The 20,468-nt window shown below is 40.7% G+C and overlaps 1 protein-coding gene across 1 annotated transcript in view; it reads right to left on the bottom strand.

The window, feature by feature from the left end:
- Positions 1-20,468, bottom strand: part of LOC310799937 (uncharacterized protein) — a 407,560-nt gene that overhangs the window by 286,083 nt on the left and 101,009 nt on the right. Inside the window, exon 3 of the mRNA XM_083662546.1 lies at positions 16,836-16,955. Within this exon, the coding sequence (XP_083518672.1) occupies positions 16,836-16,955 (120 nt within the window). The remainder of the gene's footprint in view (positions 1-16,835; positions 16,956-20,468) is intronic.

Raw genomic sequence — 20,468 nt, 5'->3', positions numbered from 1 at the left:
AATGGCACCGTTAAGTTGTTTGAAGGGAGCGCTGTCTGGGCAGGCAAGCTCGATAAAGGCACCAACGTGACCGGGGCCGTGTACCTTTCCCGCGGAGCGCTCCACAAAAATAGGCTACGGTTCGCGGAGATCCTGGTCAGTGCCATGCCCATGTGTAATCTTTTTTCTTTTCTTTTGGTGTGTGACGTGCTTGGCGTGGTCTCCGCATCAACGGAGTTTACGCGAACATGTTCTTGTGCACTAATAAGTGTGCATAAACGATTTAAACATGTGAGTAAACGATCTTAAAAGGTGCCTAAACGCTGCAGAGCATTGAAAAAGGTACGTAAACGCCGTTTACGTGCGTTTAGCCACCACTACAGCCCTGCACACACCCATGTTAATTTATAATTTTAATTTGTGGTTGTAATCTACTCATGTGAGTAGATTAGTAGTATGTGGAAAGAGTGTCACAAAGTCTAATTTGATTGTACACATTTTCACAGGCGTACTTTTACTTATACACAGAGTGCTCTGTACTTTTTGCCCGCATACTGCGGGCATTCACTTAATTCACTACTTGTACGGCAATCTAATCCCAACCTGTGAGAGGCAGCTAGGCGTCATCTGCCGGAAATTCAACAAAAACACAGGCGCGCTAATTCGTTAGCGCGCCTAACGTTAAGCTATAATTAGCTGGATAAGTTACATAAAAAAGTAGTTTTGGCACTCAATAAACATCATCAGTCATGAGCCATTGTTTGTTGGCATTCAGGGGAATGTATTGCAGCGGACACACTCATGTTTACAGCATGTATTATGTTAGTAAAGATGGCGAGCTCATGTAGCTAGCTAAATAAGCTAAGTCATCAATGAATGCACACAATGAGAGCTGTAGCCTACTGTATGTATAGGGAGCCAAAGTGGTACAGTGCTTCAGTACCAGAGATTTTCATCCGCCATTTATTTACCCATAGACATTTTGTAAAATGCTTATAAAAATAGTTTGACTTGGTCAAATCAAATGGTTCAGCTATATTTAGAATTGGGGGGAGAAGACAGAACATTTCGCTTAGACAAAAAAAAAAAAAAACTTGAAGAAATATTAAATCCACATTTGTTTTTAACGTTTTGGTCCAAGTGAAATGTGGGATTTTGCTCTTATGACCTCACTGATGACATAATCAGTGGGACTCTCATGACATGACTGATGTCACAGCTGCTTTTGTGACATCACTGATGACATCATGACCACTTATGACATCACTGATTATGCCACAATGCCTCTGACATAATTGATGATGTCACAATTCATGACATCACTGATGATGTCATCAGTGGTACTACCAACATCAATATAATGTCTTAGACTGTTTTCAATAATGAAGACTACTTCACTAGTCAATGATTGTTTATCCATCCCATTCACTAATCCATGGTTCCTTTCCATTCATCTCTCTCTCCCCTGCAGCAACGCCCTCAGGTTACATCAGCCATTCATAAATATGCACGCCCTCTTTATCCCTGTCCAATCAATGTCTCCCACGCTTTCCCTCTCTTCGGCCGTTGGCCAATCACCTAAATGAAGTTCTATTTAAGACTCTTGCAAGTCGTAACTCACCCTGTTTGTTCACCCATATAGCTGCTGTTCCTGAGTAGCTGCTGCTTCGCCCCTCCTCCTCCCCTGAACACCACCAACGTCATGACTCCAGTAGAACTCCCTATGGGGGTTCTCTATCCTATAAATCACTGACGTCCTCCTCTCGGCTCAGAGGAGCGTCATCATACCATGGAGTCATTCGCCAAATCTAAGTGTTGTTGTTTATCATTAAAGTTTATTGTACTTTCCTTCTAGTCTCTCATTATTGAAATAGGTTTTGTTGTATGGTAATATGACATAAAGGTTTGTATTGAAATTTGTAAAAATGTTTCCCCTCCTAATTCTTTCTGGCCTTGCGCGGGTCCTCTTTGGCCTGTACAATTGTAGGGAAAACAGTGGTGTTTCAGATTCTTGATCACTTCCATATTATGTTATTGTGCTTGGTTGCTACTACTACTTTGTAGAATAATGGTTACTCGTCCCCCCAGATAATTTTGCCTTTTCTAGTCTTCTGCTTATTGTCTTATCTTGTCTCTTGTCTTGTAATATTTCCCATTAGATTATTACAACATGCACTGCTGTCCTGCAATGTCTGCCCTGTATCTTGAAGATGTTGCGGATAGTTCTTCCTCAGCTGCTCTGTAAGTAGTAGTAGCCACAATGCCTCTGACATAATTGATGTCACAATTTATGACATCACTGATGATGTCATCAGTGGTACTACCAACATCAAGTTTTGTTGTATGGTAATATGCCATAAAGGTTTGTATTGAAATTTGTAAAAACGTTTCCCCTCCTAATTTTTCTGGCCTTGCGGGGGTGGTGCTCTTTGGCGTGGCTTGTAGGGGAAACACTGGTGTTGTTTCAGATTCTTGATCACTTCCATATTATGTTAGTGTGCTTGGTTGCTTCAACTAGGGCTAGGCCTACAGCTGCCACTACTACTTTGTAGAATAATGGTTACTCCCCCGCCCAGATAATTTTGCCTTTTCTAGTCTGCTTATTGTCTTATCTTGTCTTGTCATATTTTCCATTAGACCCAAGACATCAGCACAACACACACTGCTGTCCTGCAATGTCTGCCCTGTATCTTGGAGATGTTCCGGAGAGTTCTTCCTCAGCTGCTCTCTAAGTATAGTCATTCATAATGATCACATTATGTGCATCGTACACTGTACATCAGGACTTTGTCAGATCTCAGCTTCAGTTCAGTTTTCAGGAGCAAAAAACAGACTATCAGAAGTAATACACTGGAACACTCATTCAGTCTGCACATTTGTTACAGGTGGTGACTGACGTTTCGGCAGGTGTCTGTCTCCCTCAAATCTTTTGCTACTACTACTTTGTAGAATAATGGTTACTCGCCACCCCCCCCCCCCCCCCCCAGATAATTTTGCCTTTTCTAGTCTTCTACTTATTGTCTTATCTTGTCTCTTGTCTTGTCATATTCTCCATTAGACCCAAGACATCACCACAACACACACTGCTGTCCTGCAATGTCTGCCCTGTATTTTAGAGATGTTCCGGAGAGTTTTTCCTCAGCTGCTCTGTAAGTATAGTCATTCATAATGAACTCACACGGGGGGGGGGGGGGGGGGGGGGGTGGTTAACTCCCCGCGGGGTTGATTAACAATAAGCCATGTGACACTCAAAAATCGTTATTACCTGAAATGAAATGATCGTCTCCTTTGGATCATTAAGTTTCATCTGATGGAATCTTTTGTTTGATTCTCTCTGTCTCAGACAAGGATCAGGCTGAAGCTGACATGGTTGAGCACAAGGAGGAACTAGTTGAGGGGGGAGAAAGGCGCTGAGGAGGGCATGGACCTGGACCACGGCCCCTCCACCGTGCCGGTACCTGCACCCGACGAGCCGCCACGGGTCAAAAGAAAATGAGGGCGACCCCCGAAGAACCCCCACAAACCTCCCCCCACCAAGTCTGGCAGGGTGACTACCGCCAAGCCCTCCACTATTCATGGTTCGTACAAAGTCTTGAAAGTTTTGAAAATGCTTAAATTTAACAGTCATGTGTTCAAGGTTAGGAATATGCTTGACTTTGAAATTGAATATGCTCCTTGAAAAGGCTTGATATTCAACATAATCTGATGTTTCATCTACACAGTCACTCAGTGAACCAAAAATATTTTAATAGCTGAAATTAAACGATCCTGTCATCATTTTATTGTCTCCTGGCGGCTCACACAAGACGCAGAGTAGACAGCAGAGTGGACCGGAGCTAGATTGACTGACATGGGCTCCGAAATCAAAAGGGGCATTTTTCCATTCCGCTAAGCTCCACGTCTTGAGGGTGACCATCTTCTCTCAGCACTCTAAAGTGCTTGAATTTTATTCCTAAAAAACTACGAACCCTGCTGGCATGTAAAATAAGAGGTTGCTTTCATGACTGTGAGCATTTAGCATAGATAATGTGGTCAACACATTTTTATGAAGTTTACAGACCCATGATGCTACTGCATGTTTCTGCAAATGGTGATGCGTCTTCAGTATGAAGACCGCTTTTTAATGGTTACTTTTTCTGTTCATCTGACCACCTGTAGGCACCGTGTACCTTGCCTGATGTTCTGCTTATCTGGCTGCTGTTGAGAGGTCGCTGCTTGCATCACCTGTGGTTCATTGGACTGTTGCTGTGGAGGCCTACGCTAATCTGCTGTTCATCCAGTGGATGTTGAGAGACAATTCATGCCCGTGCTACGCTGCTGATCACTGCTGGCTGGTGCCGGGATGCATTGCCCACTCTGCGCCCGTGTGTAAGACATTGAGACGACACAGATCAAGCCTGCCAACTCACCAGGAAATGACACTGTGAGTGTTCTTTTTGGGGGCGGGGGGGATGGTCTGCCATCACTGTAGAAATGTCTTCAAACCTCTTCAATTGTTGTCTGAGCTTCTCAAATCTGTGTTGTAACAATCATGTGCTGTAGTTTCCCCCACTACTGTTTCTATATTCTACCAGTCTAGGTTTTACATTTTTTGAAAGGTTATTTTATAAAAAAAAAAAAATGCTGTTGGGTCCTGATAGATTTCTCTCCCCAATCTCTATTTTTATTGATCAAACATTTCCTCCATAGGCCCAGTTTGGACTCAACAGGAGGCAGATACTTCAGCATGGCGGCCCTGCATTGCGGATATAAAAATATGCAATTACAGAGATGATCTTGTCATTTGTTAATTTAAATATATCTTTAATTATGTTTAAATGTTCTGTTCTAGGTCATTGGAGGAGCGGCTGAGTTTGTGTAATGATGAACTTTCTTCATTTCCATTAGGAGACGTGCTGACCATGGGAATTAACCATTAGAAGGGTCTGTGGAGTTGAACAATGCTTTGTGTGTGACAAACTGTTATTTTAAGCTGTTTATGGCAGGTCTGGGAAACGGATAAGCTGCACAAGGACGGTCATTTAGGATATGGTCGGGGCAGAGGTCACGGAGATCAGCCGACAAAAGGACATTTTAATGTCTCTGCTCAGTCACTTAGTCACTTTGGGATAGGGACTGGAAAACAACACAGAGTTTATGGCTTTCTCTAAGACAAATGGCTGCAGAGCATCAACAGAGGAGGTGGGAGACACATTCCACAAAGCCCCCAGAGCATGAGGGGTTTCTGTGAGAAGCATCACAGTGTTGTATGTATATTGATGCATATTGTGCATATATATCTTACTGATTGACTGACTGATTGGATATCTGATATGAAATAAAGTTTAAGAGCATACATTAGATGCGCTGATTTTTCCACAGAAAAGAGAAGATATGCTCAAGTACACAGCACCAATGAGAGGAGTTTGATGTCTGATGTTGTGTGTTGATCAACTTCAATTTGTCCCACTTGCTGCACGATAGGAGAGTGCTATAATATTTAGATAAATGATAGCCTATTGATATTATTGTAAGCAAATGGAAAATAAAGGTATAGTCGAATTAGTTAATAAGTGGTAATTGATAAGAGTTTCTCATCCGGGTTAATCGGGGTGAGTTTTTCTCTGATTTGTTGAATTTAACTATAAGAAACTGTCCTCTTGCTCTTTTTTACACCTCCTAGAGGTGGTTTTCGACCAAGAGGATAGTAAGTTTGAACTGTAAGATGTTTTAAAATCCAGTTCAGACTGGGATTAACCCATGATTTAGCTGAATTTGATCTTATCCAGAATATAGTTTAAGTTTATCAAGTCTAACAATAACCTTACATAATGTTCTAAACTAGGACTTCAATAGGTAAATAGCTAAATTAGCTGACCCAAATTATAAGAATCAAAATAGGAATTTAAAGTAAATATATTGACAGTTGCTTTGGTAGATAGGAACCAATAGATAACTATTTCAAGGGAGGGTTAGTGTGTGACCTCCAGTGGAAGCCAGGTCACAGGATGTGGACAGAGGAGGAGGAGAAAAACACGCCTGTCAAGTAGGTGGCCACCAATACCAGCACAGCAGTGAAGGATGACACTAGATGGAGGAGGAACCATACCGGAAGACAAACGCCCCCAAGGAAATGTACTTTAAAAGCACAGGCAAAAGAAAAGGGAGGGGTCGGTTTGCAGGGGTCTTCTTTTGACCTGCTACATATTTTGCTGTGAGGGAGAGACCACTGGAAAATCCACCTCAGAGATCTCTGAATGGGTAATATAAATACTTGATCTGTCTTTGTACTGAATATGCTAAATCCTCTATATAAAATAATGTTCTAAATATCAGAATTGCTTGTTGTATTGATTTTTCATATATCTGGAATGATTGGACACACTGGAAAGGTATTAACATATGTCACACCTTCTGATTGGAGTGGGCACTTTTTAGCTAGGTTGAACGAGGTACAGAGAAAACCTTTCCATCAAATGGTGTACCCCGACGTGATTATGATCCATATTTTGAAAAAGCAAGCATTCTGATCAAGCATTTCAGGAAAACAGTGGCTTAACATCCCGGGAAAATATCAATAAAGGGTTTACGGATTACCTTTTTCATAAAAATATCTGCATTGGCTATTCTAAATTATTGTTACACTAACTGGATTCCACAAATGCTGTAATTTATCAATCAAATTTAGGAACCTGTACAAAGCTGGTCAGACACGTGTTTTGATATTTTGGAAAGACCTGTGGGCGAGATTGTACGTCGAAAACATCTGCCCAAGGCCGCTAGCATATGTGAGGGGATAAAAGTAACTTTCTCAAGATCATATTGCTGATTGAGTGCATGTGAGGAATAACAGTAATTTTCCAAAATCATAGCAAAGATATGTATTTATACAGAACCGGCGAGTTCTGGAGAATTCCGCTTTGTACAGAGGGCATTAATGCTCAGGTTTTTGCATTTTATTGTAATATATCTTGAAGGTTTTGGTATAATATGAATTGTGAAAAAATCAGCTAACTAAGATCATAAAAGATTATTTAAAATGGGGAAGAAATAACACTGAATTGTCTAATATTAGTAATATCAATATCCATATTTTGAGTTGAATTTTAGATTCTTCCAATTTATGTTGCTATGTAAATTAGACACAAAGGTTTATGCTATAAATTCAAACAACAAGGTGAATTTAATGCAAGATTAGGTCACGTTGGGTTAGTATTCCTTTGTATTTTTGTGTTATACTGCTTTATGATCCATAACTTTGCTGTAAGTTTGAGAAGAAGAGAATGAATGTAAATGATTTTTAAATTCACTGTGCAGGGACGCCTGTCACAGTGGAACGGTAATATGTAAGAGTATAGTATATAAATAGAATCAACAGTATGTTGACGCTTATGAAAAAACTGTTTGTGGAAAAATACACCACAAGTTGATGCGCGCAGCTTCAAACCAAGGGTCCGGGTGCAGGCAAATGGCCGCGGTGAGTGGGCTCTGGCGTCCATACAGGAGAAACCTGTGAGTCTGTCTGGCGGAGTTGGGCTGCAGGCGGAGAATTGTAGATAGCCTAATATTGTTAATAAATGGCAAATTTGGTCATGGAATGTGACCTCCAAATTATTCAATTTATTGGAGAACAATTCGAGTATTAAGCGATGTTTGGCTATTTCACTGAGCATTAGGCTTGCCGTTACCAAATAGCCTATTAGATTATTGATTATATTTGGCTGCATGCGCGGGATCACTGAGGTAATGTTATTTTAAAATAAGAGCCTTTGGCAAGCAAATTCTGAGGAATCGATAGTTGATCAAACTGCGTGAATAACATGTTTTTTGGCCAAAACGTGGGATCTTTTCCCTCGGTCTGGCCTACGCCCTGCACCCTAAATTTGCGGCTAGGCCGTCCTGCAACACGGGCGTCAGTAGGCAGTCGTGAAGTCAGCTCACACTTACAGTAAAACGACCATGGAGCCGGGATTAATATTGCATGAAATAAGTCACGCTATGCACAAAAGCGAGTCTGAAAATCAACACCGCAGTATTGTAGTAATTATAGTAAACGATTGACTGTTAAATCAAAACAGACATCGACAACCTTTATTTAGTTTTTGTCTGTCCGTCAGTCTGTCTGTCTGTCTGTTTGGTTGTCTTTTATCTGTGGGTCGCTCGTAGTGCAAACTTCCCATGTCGTTGGGCAGAGAGTGTGTGTGTGTGTGTGTGTGTGTGTGTGTGTGTGTGTGTGTGTGTGTGTGTGTGTGTGTGTTGTGTGTGTGGGCTGCTGTATGAGGAAGCGGAGTTTCCGGCAGTTTCCAGCGGAGGGAGAGGATTGCTGACGCGGCGAAACTCCGAGAGAAACGCCGCTGGCGGGTCCGGCTCGGGGGGGCTAAGCAGCTGTACATCAGGTAGAGGTGGTTTTCTTTCAGAGCTGGTACAGTACGGGCCAAGGAGGGTCTGACAGCGAGCAGAGCACCAGACGCGGCTTGTACCGGGCGGTGGCGAGCCAGCAGCTACCGGAATGGCCAGAAGGGTGTCGCGCGCTACTTTTGTCTGTTAAAATGAAGTTGGTAATGTACAGTTTGATCCAAGGGGGACAAACCCTTTCAGAGGAACTTGTAACACCAAACTGTCTGTTTTGCTGCAGCTCGCAGTGCTGTTTAGTCCAGGACCTTGCTTCCTGGATCTGTTGAGAGGTGGAGGGGGGCTGCTCCGTGAAGCTCCAGTGGGGGAGCTCTGATCTGTTCAAGGTCTATATGATAAGTGAACTGGGCATGCGCGAGCACTGGGCGTGCCTAGAAAGCTCAGCATGTCCAAGAATGTTGTCCCTTGAGGAGTGTCAAAGAGGTCAGCCCTTTCCTAAGGGTGGGGCTGCACGAGTGGGGTAGGCTCTTGAGCAAGGCATTACATCAGGGCAGCGGTGCTGTAAGTGGCTGATTATGTAGGCTATAAGTTCCATGTTTGAGTTGATTTGAGTGTGATAATTTGAGATAGATAGGATTTTATGATACTGCATGAGTGATGGTTGGATGCCGGGTGTGAAATTTGATAGAAACGGATGTCATTGTTGATAATGCTGATAGTATGGGGCGTGAACGTTCATTGATTCTATGGAGAATGAAAGCATTGATTATAATATTTAGATTGGCGAAATGGTGCTGTGTTTTGTCGGTGTGGTTGTGATATGTGAAATGATGTCTGTTCAGTTTTGGAACATTCTTGATGACATCATTTGTGGTAGGGGTAGCCTACTGGAGTTTCAGTGTGGATCGATTGGCGGGGAGGGTTCATTAATGATTACCCGTTTGAGGTGTCAATTGATCTGACCATATTGATAGTTGTTTGATTAATTTAGACCAAAGGGGGGTCCCCATACATTGTGGAATGCATGGTGAATGAATGCGTAGAATATAGAATGGACCCAGATGGAAGGTTAAATCTCAGCAAAAAACACACTGACTCAGATATAATAAATTATGAAAAATAAAATAGATTGGACTGGGAAAGTACAGAAGTGGGGAACACTGAACACTGCACATTATATAGTAATACGTACTGAATAGAAGGTTTGCAGTGACACATAAAAGAACAATAGTTATATGATGAGTATGTTTAGTTGACAACTTTGCATAAATGAAGGGTTTGTTGATTAACTTGAAAATTCTCTCTGTCGTCCCTATAGAAGAACTAGCTCAGACCCAGGTAAGATACACTATCATTTTTCCGTTTGAGAAAAGCTACACATAGTTAAATTTATACTTAAAGTACGCTGGAGATGTTTTCAAAAGTATCTATAAATAAGTCAATGGCCTCCTCTGAGGACGAGATTATACTTGAGTTTGCATTTAGAGTATTGTTGTTTTGCCTCAGTCTGGGGACTGACCCACCCCAATAAGCTAGCTCTTAAAGCAGTTGTTTTTTTTTGGGAATTCATCCAACCCACTCAAGACATGTACACGAAATCTGTAAACTTGAAAGGCAGACTCAAGGAGCCATCTTGTTTATGAGGTGCATTGCAATCAAATTATAAAGTAAACAATTGAATATGTACTCACAGAGTATCTCAAACATTATCTGCCATACGGGTGTACTTGTTGTACTAATAAAAATAGAAGAAATTATTTTGTCTAAAATACAGGCACATTGTGAAATCAAATGTTTGCAGCACAGGTCCAATCTTGAGTATGTGGGTTTCATTTTTGCATAGTGCGATCTAAGCAAATAGTCTTATGCACTCATTTGGTTACAAATGGAATCAAGGGGGTATGGGTGCAAATTGGGACAAGGGGGCAACCAAAATATGACGAATTTGGAAATGATTAGATGCACTAATGGGGTTAAGTTGTGTTTGTGCTGAGGTTTAATGTTGTCTAAGTGGGTTCCAGGAAAAATATGGGAACAGTTATGCTACTGAATGAACTGAATGTTGTCGTTAGGGGGGTTTCAACTGGGGGTTATGTTAGATTCAATAAGGAGCAAAGATGAAGAGCCAAGTTGAAGAATATGTTTAAGATAACTCAAATCACAGTGCTATAATATGCTATGTTTCAGGAGAAGTAATTGGACCGTCCGGTGCCGCATTGGGACGAAATAATGGAGTAAAGTTCACACCTATAGAATAGGTGTGAAAGGGGGATTGATAGATTTCTCTCCCCAATCTCTATTTTTATTGATCAAACATTTCCTCCATAGGCCCAGTTTGGACTCAACAGGAGGCAGATACTTCAGCATGGCGGCCCTGCATTGCGGATATAAAAATATGCAATTACAGAGATGATCTTGTCATTTGTTAATTTAAATATATCTTTAATTATGTTTAAATGTTCTGTTCTAGGTCATTGGAGGAGCGGCTGAGTTTGTGTAATGATGAACTTTCTTCATTTCCATTAGGAGACGTGCTGACCATGGGAATTAACCATTAGAAGGGTCTGTGGAGTTGAACAATGCTTTGTGTGTGACAAACTGTTATTTTAAGCTGTTTATGGCAGGTCTGGGAAACGGATAAGCTGCACAAGGACGGTCATTTAGGATATGGTCGGGGCAGAGGTCACGGAGATCAGCCGACAAAAGGACATTTTAATGTCTCTGCTCAGTCACTTAGTCACTTTGGGATAGGGACTGGAAAACAACACAGAGTTTATGGCTTTCTCTAAGACAAATGGCTGCAGAGCATCAACAGAGGAGGTGGGAGACACATTCCACAAAGCCCCCAGAGCATGAGGGGTTTCTGTGAGAAGCATCACAGTGTTGTATGTATATTGATGCATATTGTGCATATATATCTTACTGATTGACTGACTGATTGGATATCTGATATGAAATAAAGTTTAAGAGCATACATTAGATGCGCTGATTTTTCCACAGAAAAGAGAAGATATGCTCAAGTACACAGCACCAATGAGAGGAGTTTGATGTCTGATGTTGTGTGTTGATCAACTTCAATTTGTCCCACTTGCTGCACGATAGGAGAGTGCTATAATATTTAGATAAATGATAGCCTATTGATATTATTGTAAGCAAATGGAAAATAAAGGTATAGTCGAATTAGTTAATAAGTGGTAATTGATAAGAGTTTCTCATCCGGGTTAATCGGGGTGAGTTTTTCTCTGATTTGTTGAATTTAACTATAAGAAACTGTCCTCTTGCTCTTTTTTACACCTCCTAGAGGTGGTTTTCGACCAAGAGGATAGTAAGTTTGAACTGTAAGATGTTTTAAAATCCAGTTCAGACTGGGATTAACCCATGATTTAGCTGAATTTGATCTTATCCAGAATATAGTTTAAGTTTATCAAGTCTAACAATAACCTTACATAATGTTCTAAACTAGGACTTCAATAGGTAAATAGCTAAATTAGCTGACCCAAATTATAAGAATCAAAATAGGAATTTAAAGTAAATATATTGACAGTTGCTTTGGTAGATAGGAACCAATAGATAACTATTTCAAGGGAGGGTTAGTGTGTGACCTCCAGTGGAAGCCAGGTCACAGGATGTGGACAGAGGAGGAGGAGAAAAACACGCCTGTCAAGTAGGTGGCCACCAATACCAGCACAGCAGTGAAGGATGACACTAGATGGAGGAGGAACCATACCGGAAGACAAACGCCCCCAAGGAAATGTACTTTAAAAGCACAGGCAAAAGAAAAGGGAGGGGTCGGTTTGCAGGGGTCTTCTTTTGACCTGCTACATATTTTGCTGTGAGGGAGAGACCACTGGAAAATCCACCTCAGAGATCTCTGAATGGGTAATATAAATACTTGATCTGTCTTTGTACTGAATATGCTAAATCCTCTATATAAAATAATGTTCTAAATATCAGAATTGCTTGTTGTATTGATTTTTCATATATCTGGAATGATTGGACACACTGGAAAGGTATTAACATATGTCACACCTTCTGATTGGAGTGGGCACTTTTTAGCTAGGTTGAACGAGGTACAGAGAAAACCTTTCCATCAGTCCATAAGGGAATTGGGCCTCCTTGTTCAGCTGCTAAAATAAAAATAAAAATGCTGAAAATAAGAATGCTTCTGGTGCCTTGATTTAACACATTCACTGCCAGCTGTTTTTTTTTTACGGTTCTGCCAGAGGGGTTTTTTGAGGATTCTGGCTCATCTTTCAAGACCTGAGGATTCTTTTCTGCTAAGATTTTGTGAACACAAAATATCTCAAAAGAACTAATAGAATGTGTGCTTTCTCTGTCTAAAAGAGTTAGTTTGTAGAGTTAGTAGTTATGTAGGCATTAGCACTTGAATACAGCATGGTTTCAGCATCAGAAAATTTATTCTGAGATAAATGGCTTTTTGTGAAATTCGATAGAACAGTCACTTTAACCATTCATTTTTGCCATCAGTAAGACGTCAGACATCTAAACAATAGTTTTGAACAGTAATTTCCTCCATAACAGCAGGAAACACCCCTCTCCTTCAAACTCCTCCCTCCGTGTGTGTTCTTCTTGGCTGCAGCGGGCATGTCACAAGCTCGTTTCTGCTGCTGCTGTAACCTCGCGTCACCAGTCTCACTGCTTTGCTGCTGCTGCCTGTCTGCTGGCGGCCGCTGTGCAAGTCTGGAGATGGGCTCGCTCGTTTCTTGGAGTTTCGGTTGAAAGCTTTAATGAAGCTTTTGCGATTCTGGTCATATTTATGCTGCGTGTTTCAAAGTGTGTTCCACCCGTAATCTATTATGCAAATTTGCAATCCCGCACCGCCAGCAATCAGCGCGAAAACGAAAGCGTTTTCGCCAATCCATTTTCATGAGAATGGCTTCCTCACACTGCTTTTTGCTTGCCTTCCTCTAGTCAGGAGAGCACTGTCGCCACTTAGTGGGTCGGTGGAATGGGTTGTACACGTTCGGTGGCTTCAATATTTATATAAGATATGTAAAAGGGTTAGATGCACATCCCACGGTCAAATTTTTTTTTTCTTCATTTTTTTGACGTATTAATACGTCATTGGCAGTCAACCGTTGGATTTTTTTTGACAGATTAATACGTCATTGGCAGTGAACGTGTTAAGACAAATTCACTTGTTTTTATTATGTTGATTGAAGAAATTGTGTCTTATTGTAAGCTTTTTTGAACTAATTATGCATCTTAGATTTAAGATAGAAATTCTCAAAGTCAGCTTAATCAAGAAACCAAAAACGCAATTTAAGGAAATATTTCTTAAATAACACAGTTTTCATGGCTTGTATTAAGCAGAACTTGCTTAAATTTAAGCATTTTTGTCTAGTTTTAAGGCCCAGTATGGTCTTTCAGTGGCTAGAATTGTTTGCTAGTTTTTAAGAATTCTAGTCAAGCAAAATTTGCTCACCCCATTGGCAGAATGTTTTGCTTGATATAAGAAAATTTGTCTAGATTTAAGAATATTTTGCTTGTTTTAAGTAGGGCTGTTTTTGCAGTGTACATTTTGTGTTTTAAATGTATGTACGTATGTAGCTATGGATTTTAGTAATGTATATAGGTGATATACTGTATAGGTAACATATAGGTTTCTTTGCATGTAGGTTTATATATATACTTATATGTCATATATGCACCTATACTATATGTTGCATACATAAAATTTGCCATTTTCCTATATTATATGTACATATAGGTACATATATGTACATATAGGTTTCCCATATATGGTGCATACATAAAATTGGCCGATTTCCTATATTATATGTACATATAGGTACATATATGTACCTATACATATAGGTACATATTGGGCTCTATCGTTGCAGCGGCGCAGTTTCTAGGCCGAGCGCCAGCCGCAGCGCAAAGCAGTGGTCGTGGAAAGGCGCACTTGATATCTTGGTATCGGCGCTAAACTCAGCCTCAACCATTATAACCACGCCTTTTAAGCGTAAAATTATGCATTGTCCGCTCATTGGAGAATTGCAGGGAAGAGACACACGCTTGCCTTTTAAGCTCCAATTCCTGGACAAATCCGGTAAAACCAGACAAAGCCAAGGGCTCCGCCGCCCCCCCCTCCCTTCATCCGGTCTGTCTATCTCCATATATAGGCTATTATTCCATATTATTATGCTTCTCAAACCAATCTAACTGCAGTTTCAATACTGCAAGCATGTAAATACGCTACACTATAGCAAGATCAAAGTGAAAATAATGTTCTAAATGCATCGGATAGAAAATTATATAGCCTATGGCTGGATGTCATGAGATTAGATGAAAGTTTGGGCAGAATGATATCGTTTTATCTCTTCTCCCCCACTGCACGATGCAACATCCTCTGAATGACACCTATCACTTTTACTGGATCTGATTACTTTATTCTATTTTATTTACAGGATTTTATTATTGAGTAATTGTATTTTATTTGGCCTATATATGCCTCCCCCCCCCACCCCCTGCCCACAGGCACTGACAAATATGTTAATTCTCAATAAAATCTTCAGTAATCAATCAGAGTGGCTTTAATAGCCAGATTGGCAGCAGCTGGCGCAGTGTGGTCAATATGGCAGACCAAAACCGCTCCACTAAATTCACAGCAGAGGAGAAGATGGTGCTGGCGACTCAGGTGATATATCTGTCCACCATTCATTTTGAATAGCTACAAAACAACTCTTTACTTAAGTCGTTTATTCATCTATCCATCCAGGTTCAAATGTACCATCGCGCACTGTTTGGGGAGGGGAATTACTCCCGCCGGGAGGGCCGATATGCGCTGCGGCTTGTTCAGCACCTCGGACAGCGCCGCTGCCACAGACGGGGGAAACATTTGGAAATAATTCTAACTACTATGCTTTGCACACAGAAAAAATAAATACAAAAGACAATTCTGTAATGAATAGCTGTAATGAAGAGTGGGGTTTGAAGAAGCGCTACACAACAGTTTATCCAGTTTCTCTCTTTCTCTCTTTCTTTCTCTCTCCCTTTCTCTCACATTAAACGATATACATGCCTATAATGTCAATTATCTGAATGAAATAATAATACATATTAATTAGGAATATTAGTAATATTAGTAGCCTAGCTAATTTCGGGGGGGGGGGGGGTAATAAAACGTAGAGCTATATTACACATAAATGGGGATTATTATGATAGCCTAAACTAAATTTATGAAACTGCATTACAGCTTCACCCAAAGCCTGAGAAGGGTTGCAATCTTATATTCTATTGTATTCTAAAGTATTTTTTTCTATATATTGTATTCTCCATTCACTTTCCTGTCCCCGGTGCACAGAATCCTGCTTTAGGCCTGCTTTTCAAAAGCGCAAAGCGCTAAAAGTAGGCCAGGTCGGAAGATGGCTGGAAGATAGCAGTACGCCGGTATTTAGCGCCGACACGCCCACTTTGGCGCATTCAGGGACTCCGCCACGCCCATTCGGCCTAAAGCGCATTTGGCAGCCTAAAGCCTATTGCTATTTTCTCGAAACAGGCGCAAGGCACGTTTTTTTGCGGTTAAGGCCCGTAATAGCGCCGATGGCCTGTGGGAGAATAGGGCCCATTATGTACATATATGTACCTATATGTATAGGTACATATATGTACCTATATGTACAATATAGGAAATCGGCCAATTTTATGTATGCACCATATATGGGAAAACTATATGTGGCCCTATATTAAAACATATCCACCTTATTTTTGAATGCCCCACTGTAAAAAATAATTGTGCGTACAAGGTCCGGTTTAACGTGACTATTGCTGCAGCTTGCCATTTCCTAATGTATTCTACTTGATTTGAAAAGATGGCTGCCTACACTGAAGTCTCTTGTACCCTGGCTGAATTGAACATAACTTGGTCAATAAGTATGTAACATACAAAATAAAACAACCCGTAATATCTTAATTTTATGTAGAATGCAGAGGACATGTAACTGTTTAGTTAAACTTGCATTCCAGGAATATTGTGCTCTTAAGATGACGTTAGTGGCTCGAGTCTGTTTCGTCCTGAAACCCACACGCTTTGCGGTGGTGGTTTTAACGTAACCTATGTGGGATTCGAGGCGTAACCTATGTGGGGTTTGGCGTAACCTATGTGCGATTCGAAATAACGTATCCGAGATAGAAAACGTTATGAATATAGCCACGTTATAAACAACAAACTAACGCCGGTGATCCGTATGGAAACAGTGTTACTCGAAATGGTTAATATTGGCCACAGCAGGCGATTACCCATGAATGCACTGCGCTCTTAAAGGGATATTTATCGACGAGATTTTTGCCAAGCTGGACCTGATTAGTGATTTGCTCCGTTCGCCCAGACGGGTGTCAAGCTGTCAACAACAAGGCTGGGAGGATCACACCGGAAGAAGCACCCATCAGCAGATCAGGCAAAAATGGCCGCCAAAAATAAGGTGGATAGGATACATATAGATTCTTTCCATGTGGGGGTTATCAAATAACATTTCTTCATTACAGTATAACAGTCCTCTTACCTTGTGTCTGAAGGTCCAGGTTCATTACTGAACCATGGAGGTTTGTCTTTAGACCAGTCACTCTTCATAGACAGACAGCTGGATACTGGAGACTCTGCTCTCTGCCTGTGGTACTGACCTCTGGAAACACAAATGTTTGATACATAAATTATCATTAGTTCTAGTGACTTTAAATTCATGTTTTGTTCTCATATTCTACTATTGTCTTCATTTGTTGATTTCTATTTTATTTGTTTCGATTATTTCGATTATTTCTTATGTTTAGATTATTATCATAGATTATGCATGTACATGTACTTTGCACGCCCACTGGCAAAAAGGGGGTTTGGCCAATTGCAAAAAGGCACCTACATTTCAAATGGATTCACGTAACATCACAAAACTCTGTAGAAAGGTTGGTGGAGGTATGCATTCTACAGAGTGCCTTCTAGTGTTGATGTTTTCCTTTGTTTTTATACTGTATGTATTTATAATTTCATATTGTACATACTTTTCATTCATGTTTTTTGGCCTGGTTATGTTCTAATGGTAGAACAGGTCAGTCTGTCATCTGTTGCAGACATTTCTACACATTTTACCAAGCTGGTTTTTGATTGATTGATTGAGTTCTTTATTGATAATGAATACACAGTATATACAATATACATATATACATACACAGGCCCACCATTATCAAAAGGATAAAAACGCAATAAAGCTAACAGCTTATTTCCATTGCGGTCCTCATGATGACTGTTATAAAATGTGTACTGTTGTGTGTATGTCTGGATGTGTGTAAGTGTAAAACAGTGTGAGTGCCACAAGCACTTGTCAGAGTCTGAGGGTAACGCGTGGGTGTGCCTGCCACGCAGGGGGGAGAATGATATGGGAAAGTGGGGCACAGTGAATAACCAATAAAAATAAGCATAAAATAAAATAAAAGACAATTTGTGCTATTAAAAAATAAACCCATCAAATAAACCCATCAAATCCTGATAAAAATATACATTAAAATATAATCAAGTAAAATAAATAAAATAAAATAAGATCTAATAAAATACAGGGTCGAGTGAAACACCGGCTCAGTTACTGGCTGGCCGACAACAGGTCGCCCCCCACCTCAGACCCCTTGGCTACCATCAAATCCAGCCTACATGTACCTATACTGGACAATATATTATAATATACTATAGCATTACATATCATTACCATACAATATTATATACTATATAATAATATAGACATAACATAATATATAATATAATAATATAATACCACAATATAACACAACACATTAAGTCCAGGTTCTGTTTCTCCTGATCCAGTTCTTGACTTTACCTTTGAAGGAGGGATAGGGGCTGATTGTCTTAATCTCAGCTGGGAGACTGTTCCAGGCTACTGCCACTGAATAAAGAAAAGAATTTTGGCCGATGCATCTTTTACATTTTACTGGGACCAAATCTGTGGGGCTCCCTCTAGTGCCGTGCCCATGTACGTCACTGACCTTGGTGAAATAATTTCTGAGATATTTTGGGACAGCATTGTTGCCTATCCTGTGGACCATGCCGAGTTTGATTTGTGTTACTCTCTCCTCTACTCTTAGCCACTTGAGGCTGTCGAAGTGAGACTGTAGTAGGTGAGTCCTAGGATTCAATTGTAAAATGAGTCTGACTAATCTATTTTGTGCTGTCTGGAGCCTGTTTTTCAGTGACACTGCGATGCCGGTGTACCAGGAGGAACATGCGTAGTCGTATTGACACTGAACCAGTGCTCCCGCTAGGATTTCCAGAGCGTACCTGTTGACATAGGTTGAAATCCTGGAGAGGAATTTCACTCTCTGGTTAACCTTTTTGGCTACCCTCTGCGCCATGCTCTCTCCTGATAAAGTGTTGTCCAGCACACAGCCCAGATATGTGACCTCCTCCCTGGCTGAGACCTCTACGTCTCCCACCACCACCCTAAACCCCGGAGACCTCCTCAATTTGATGGTAGAACCAAAGAGAATGGCTTCTGTCTTACCTAAGTGGAGGGACAACCTGTTATCAACCAGCCAGCAACTGATCCTGAGTAGTTCTCGGCTGAGGATAATTTCTACCTCCCCTTTATCCTGGTGTGAGACCAGTAGAGCCGCATCGTCCGCAAAAAGAAGCAAGTCACATTCACAGGCAGAATTCATGTCATTGACATATAAAAGAAATAAGACTGGACCTAAAATGCTCCCTTGAGGCACCCCGCAAGTTGGCACTAGTGAAGATGACATAATGCCATTCACTTCCACCACTTGCTTCCTCCCCCTTAGGTATGACTCTACCCACCTTAGCGAAGCACTGTTAAAACCCATAGCCTTCATTTTGAATAACAGTATATCATGGTTCACGGTGTCAAAGGCTTTTTGTAAATCTAATAAAACCATTCCACAATATTTACCTTTGTCTACTTCTGTTCTGATTTGGTCTGTCAGGTACAGCAAACATGTGTCTCTGGAGTGAGATATTCTGAACCCCGACTGATACTCATACAGGATGTTGTTTGTTGACAGGTATTCATTTATTTGCTCAAAGATGATTCTTTCCATTACCTTTGACACCGTGCTAAGGATCGAGACAGGACGGTAATTCCCCGGGTCTAATTTATTTCCTTTTTTATAGATAGGAATAACTCTGGCTGATTTAAGATCAGTGGGAAAATGCCCCTTTTCAATGGACTTGTTTAGAATAAATGTTATACATGGATCAATTGTCTCCGCTGCATCCCTCAAGAATCTGGCGGGAATCTTGTCCTGTCCTGTTGCCTTCGCAGGGTTGAGGGCCTTAAGTTTCTTTTCTACCGTGTCCTCAGACACACTTGAGAAAGAAAAGGTATCTGCCAGGATACCTTTCTTCCTGTAAAACTCCCCCACCTGTCTTTCTCCATATTTGCCACTAGGACTGGGCAGTTTATTTACTAGTTTGTTTGCTATAGTAATGAAGAACGTATTTATATAATTAGCTACATTGGCATGTCCTGTAATCAGTGTGCCTCCTATATCTAAATTCATATTTTTTGCTTTTGTCTTGAGCCTGTTCCCGTATCCCGTCATTTTCAGACACTTCCATAATTGTTTAGGATTTGACTTATTTTCTGTTATTTTTTCATTGTAGTATTCCGCCTTGGCTATCTTAATTAATCTAGTTACTTCATTTCTAAGTGTTTTAAACTCAGTATATAATTGCTCTTCGCTATTTTTTCTAAATCTAGTGAACATGTCATTTCTGGACTTTATTGCTCCAATTATTTGTGGGTTCATCCAAGGCTCCGATCTGACTTTAATTCTGATGGTTTTTTCTGGTGCACTATCATCTACTGCTTCCAGAAAAAGGGATTTAAAAAATCCCCAGGCCTTGTCAACATGAGCACAGCTGAAAACAGGTGACCAGTCCGTGCCCCTTAACTTTTCTTTTAATGCCTCACTGTTGTAGTTCTTCATAGAACGGATCCTAATAGTGTTGTGGTAGTCAAGGGCTGCCCTCATAATCCTTCGTGTACAAAAGATTATTGAGTGGTCACTAAGACCGCAGTCTATTACACCACAGTTGGAGACTTTTGACTTATCTGACACCAGTATTAGATCAATGGTGGTCTTGGAAGAGCTTGTTATCCGAGTGGGTTTATTTA

This window comes from Poromitra crassiceps (genome assembly GCF_964638095.1).
Source record: "Poromitra crassiceps genome assembly, chromosome: 29".
NCBI classification, from domain to species: domain Eukaryota; kingdom Metazoa; phylum Chordata; class Actinopteri; order Beryciformes; family Melamphaidae; genus Poromitra; species Poromitra crassiceps.
This window is presented reverse-complemented; position numbering and strand designations above follow the sequence as displayed.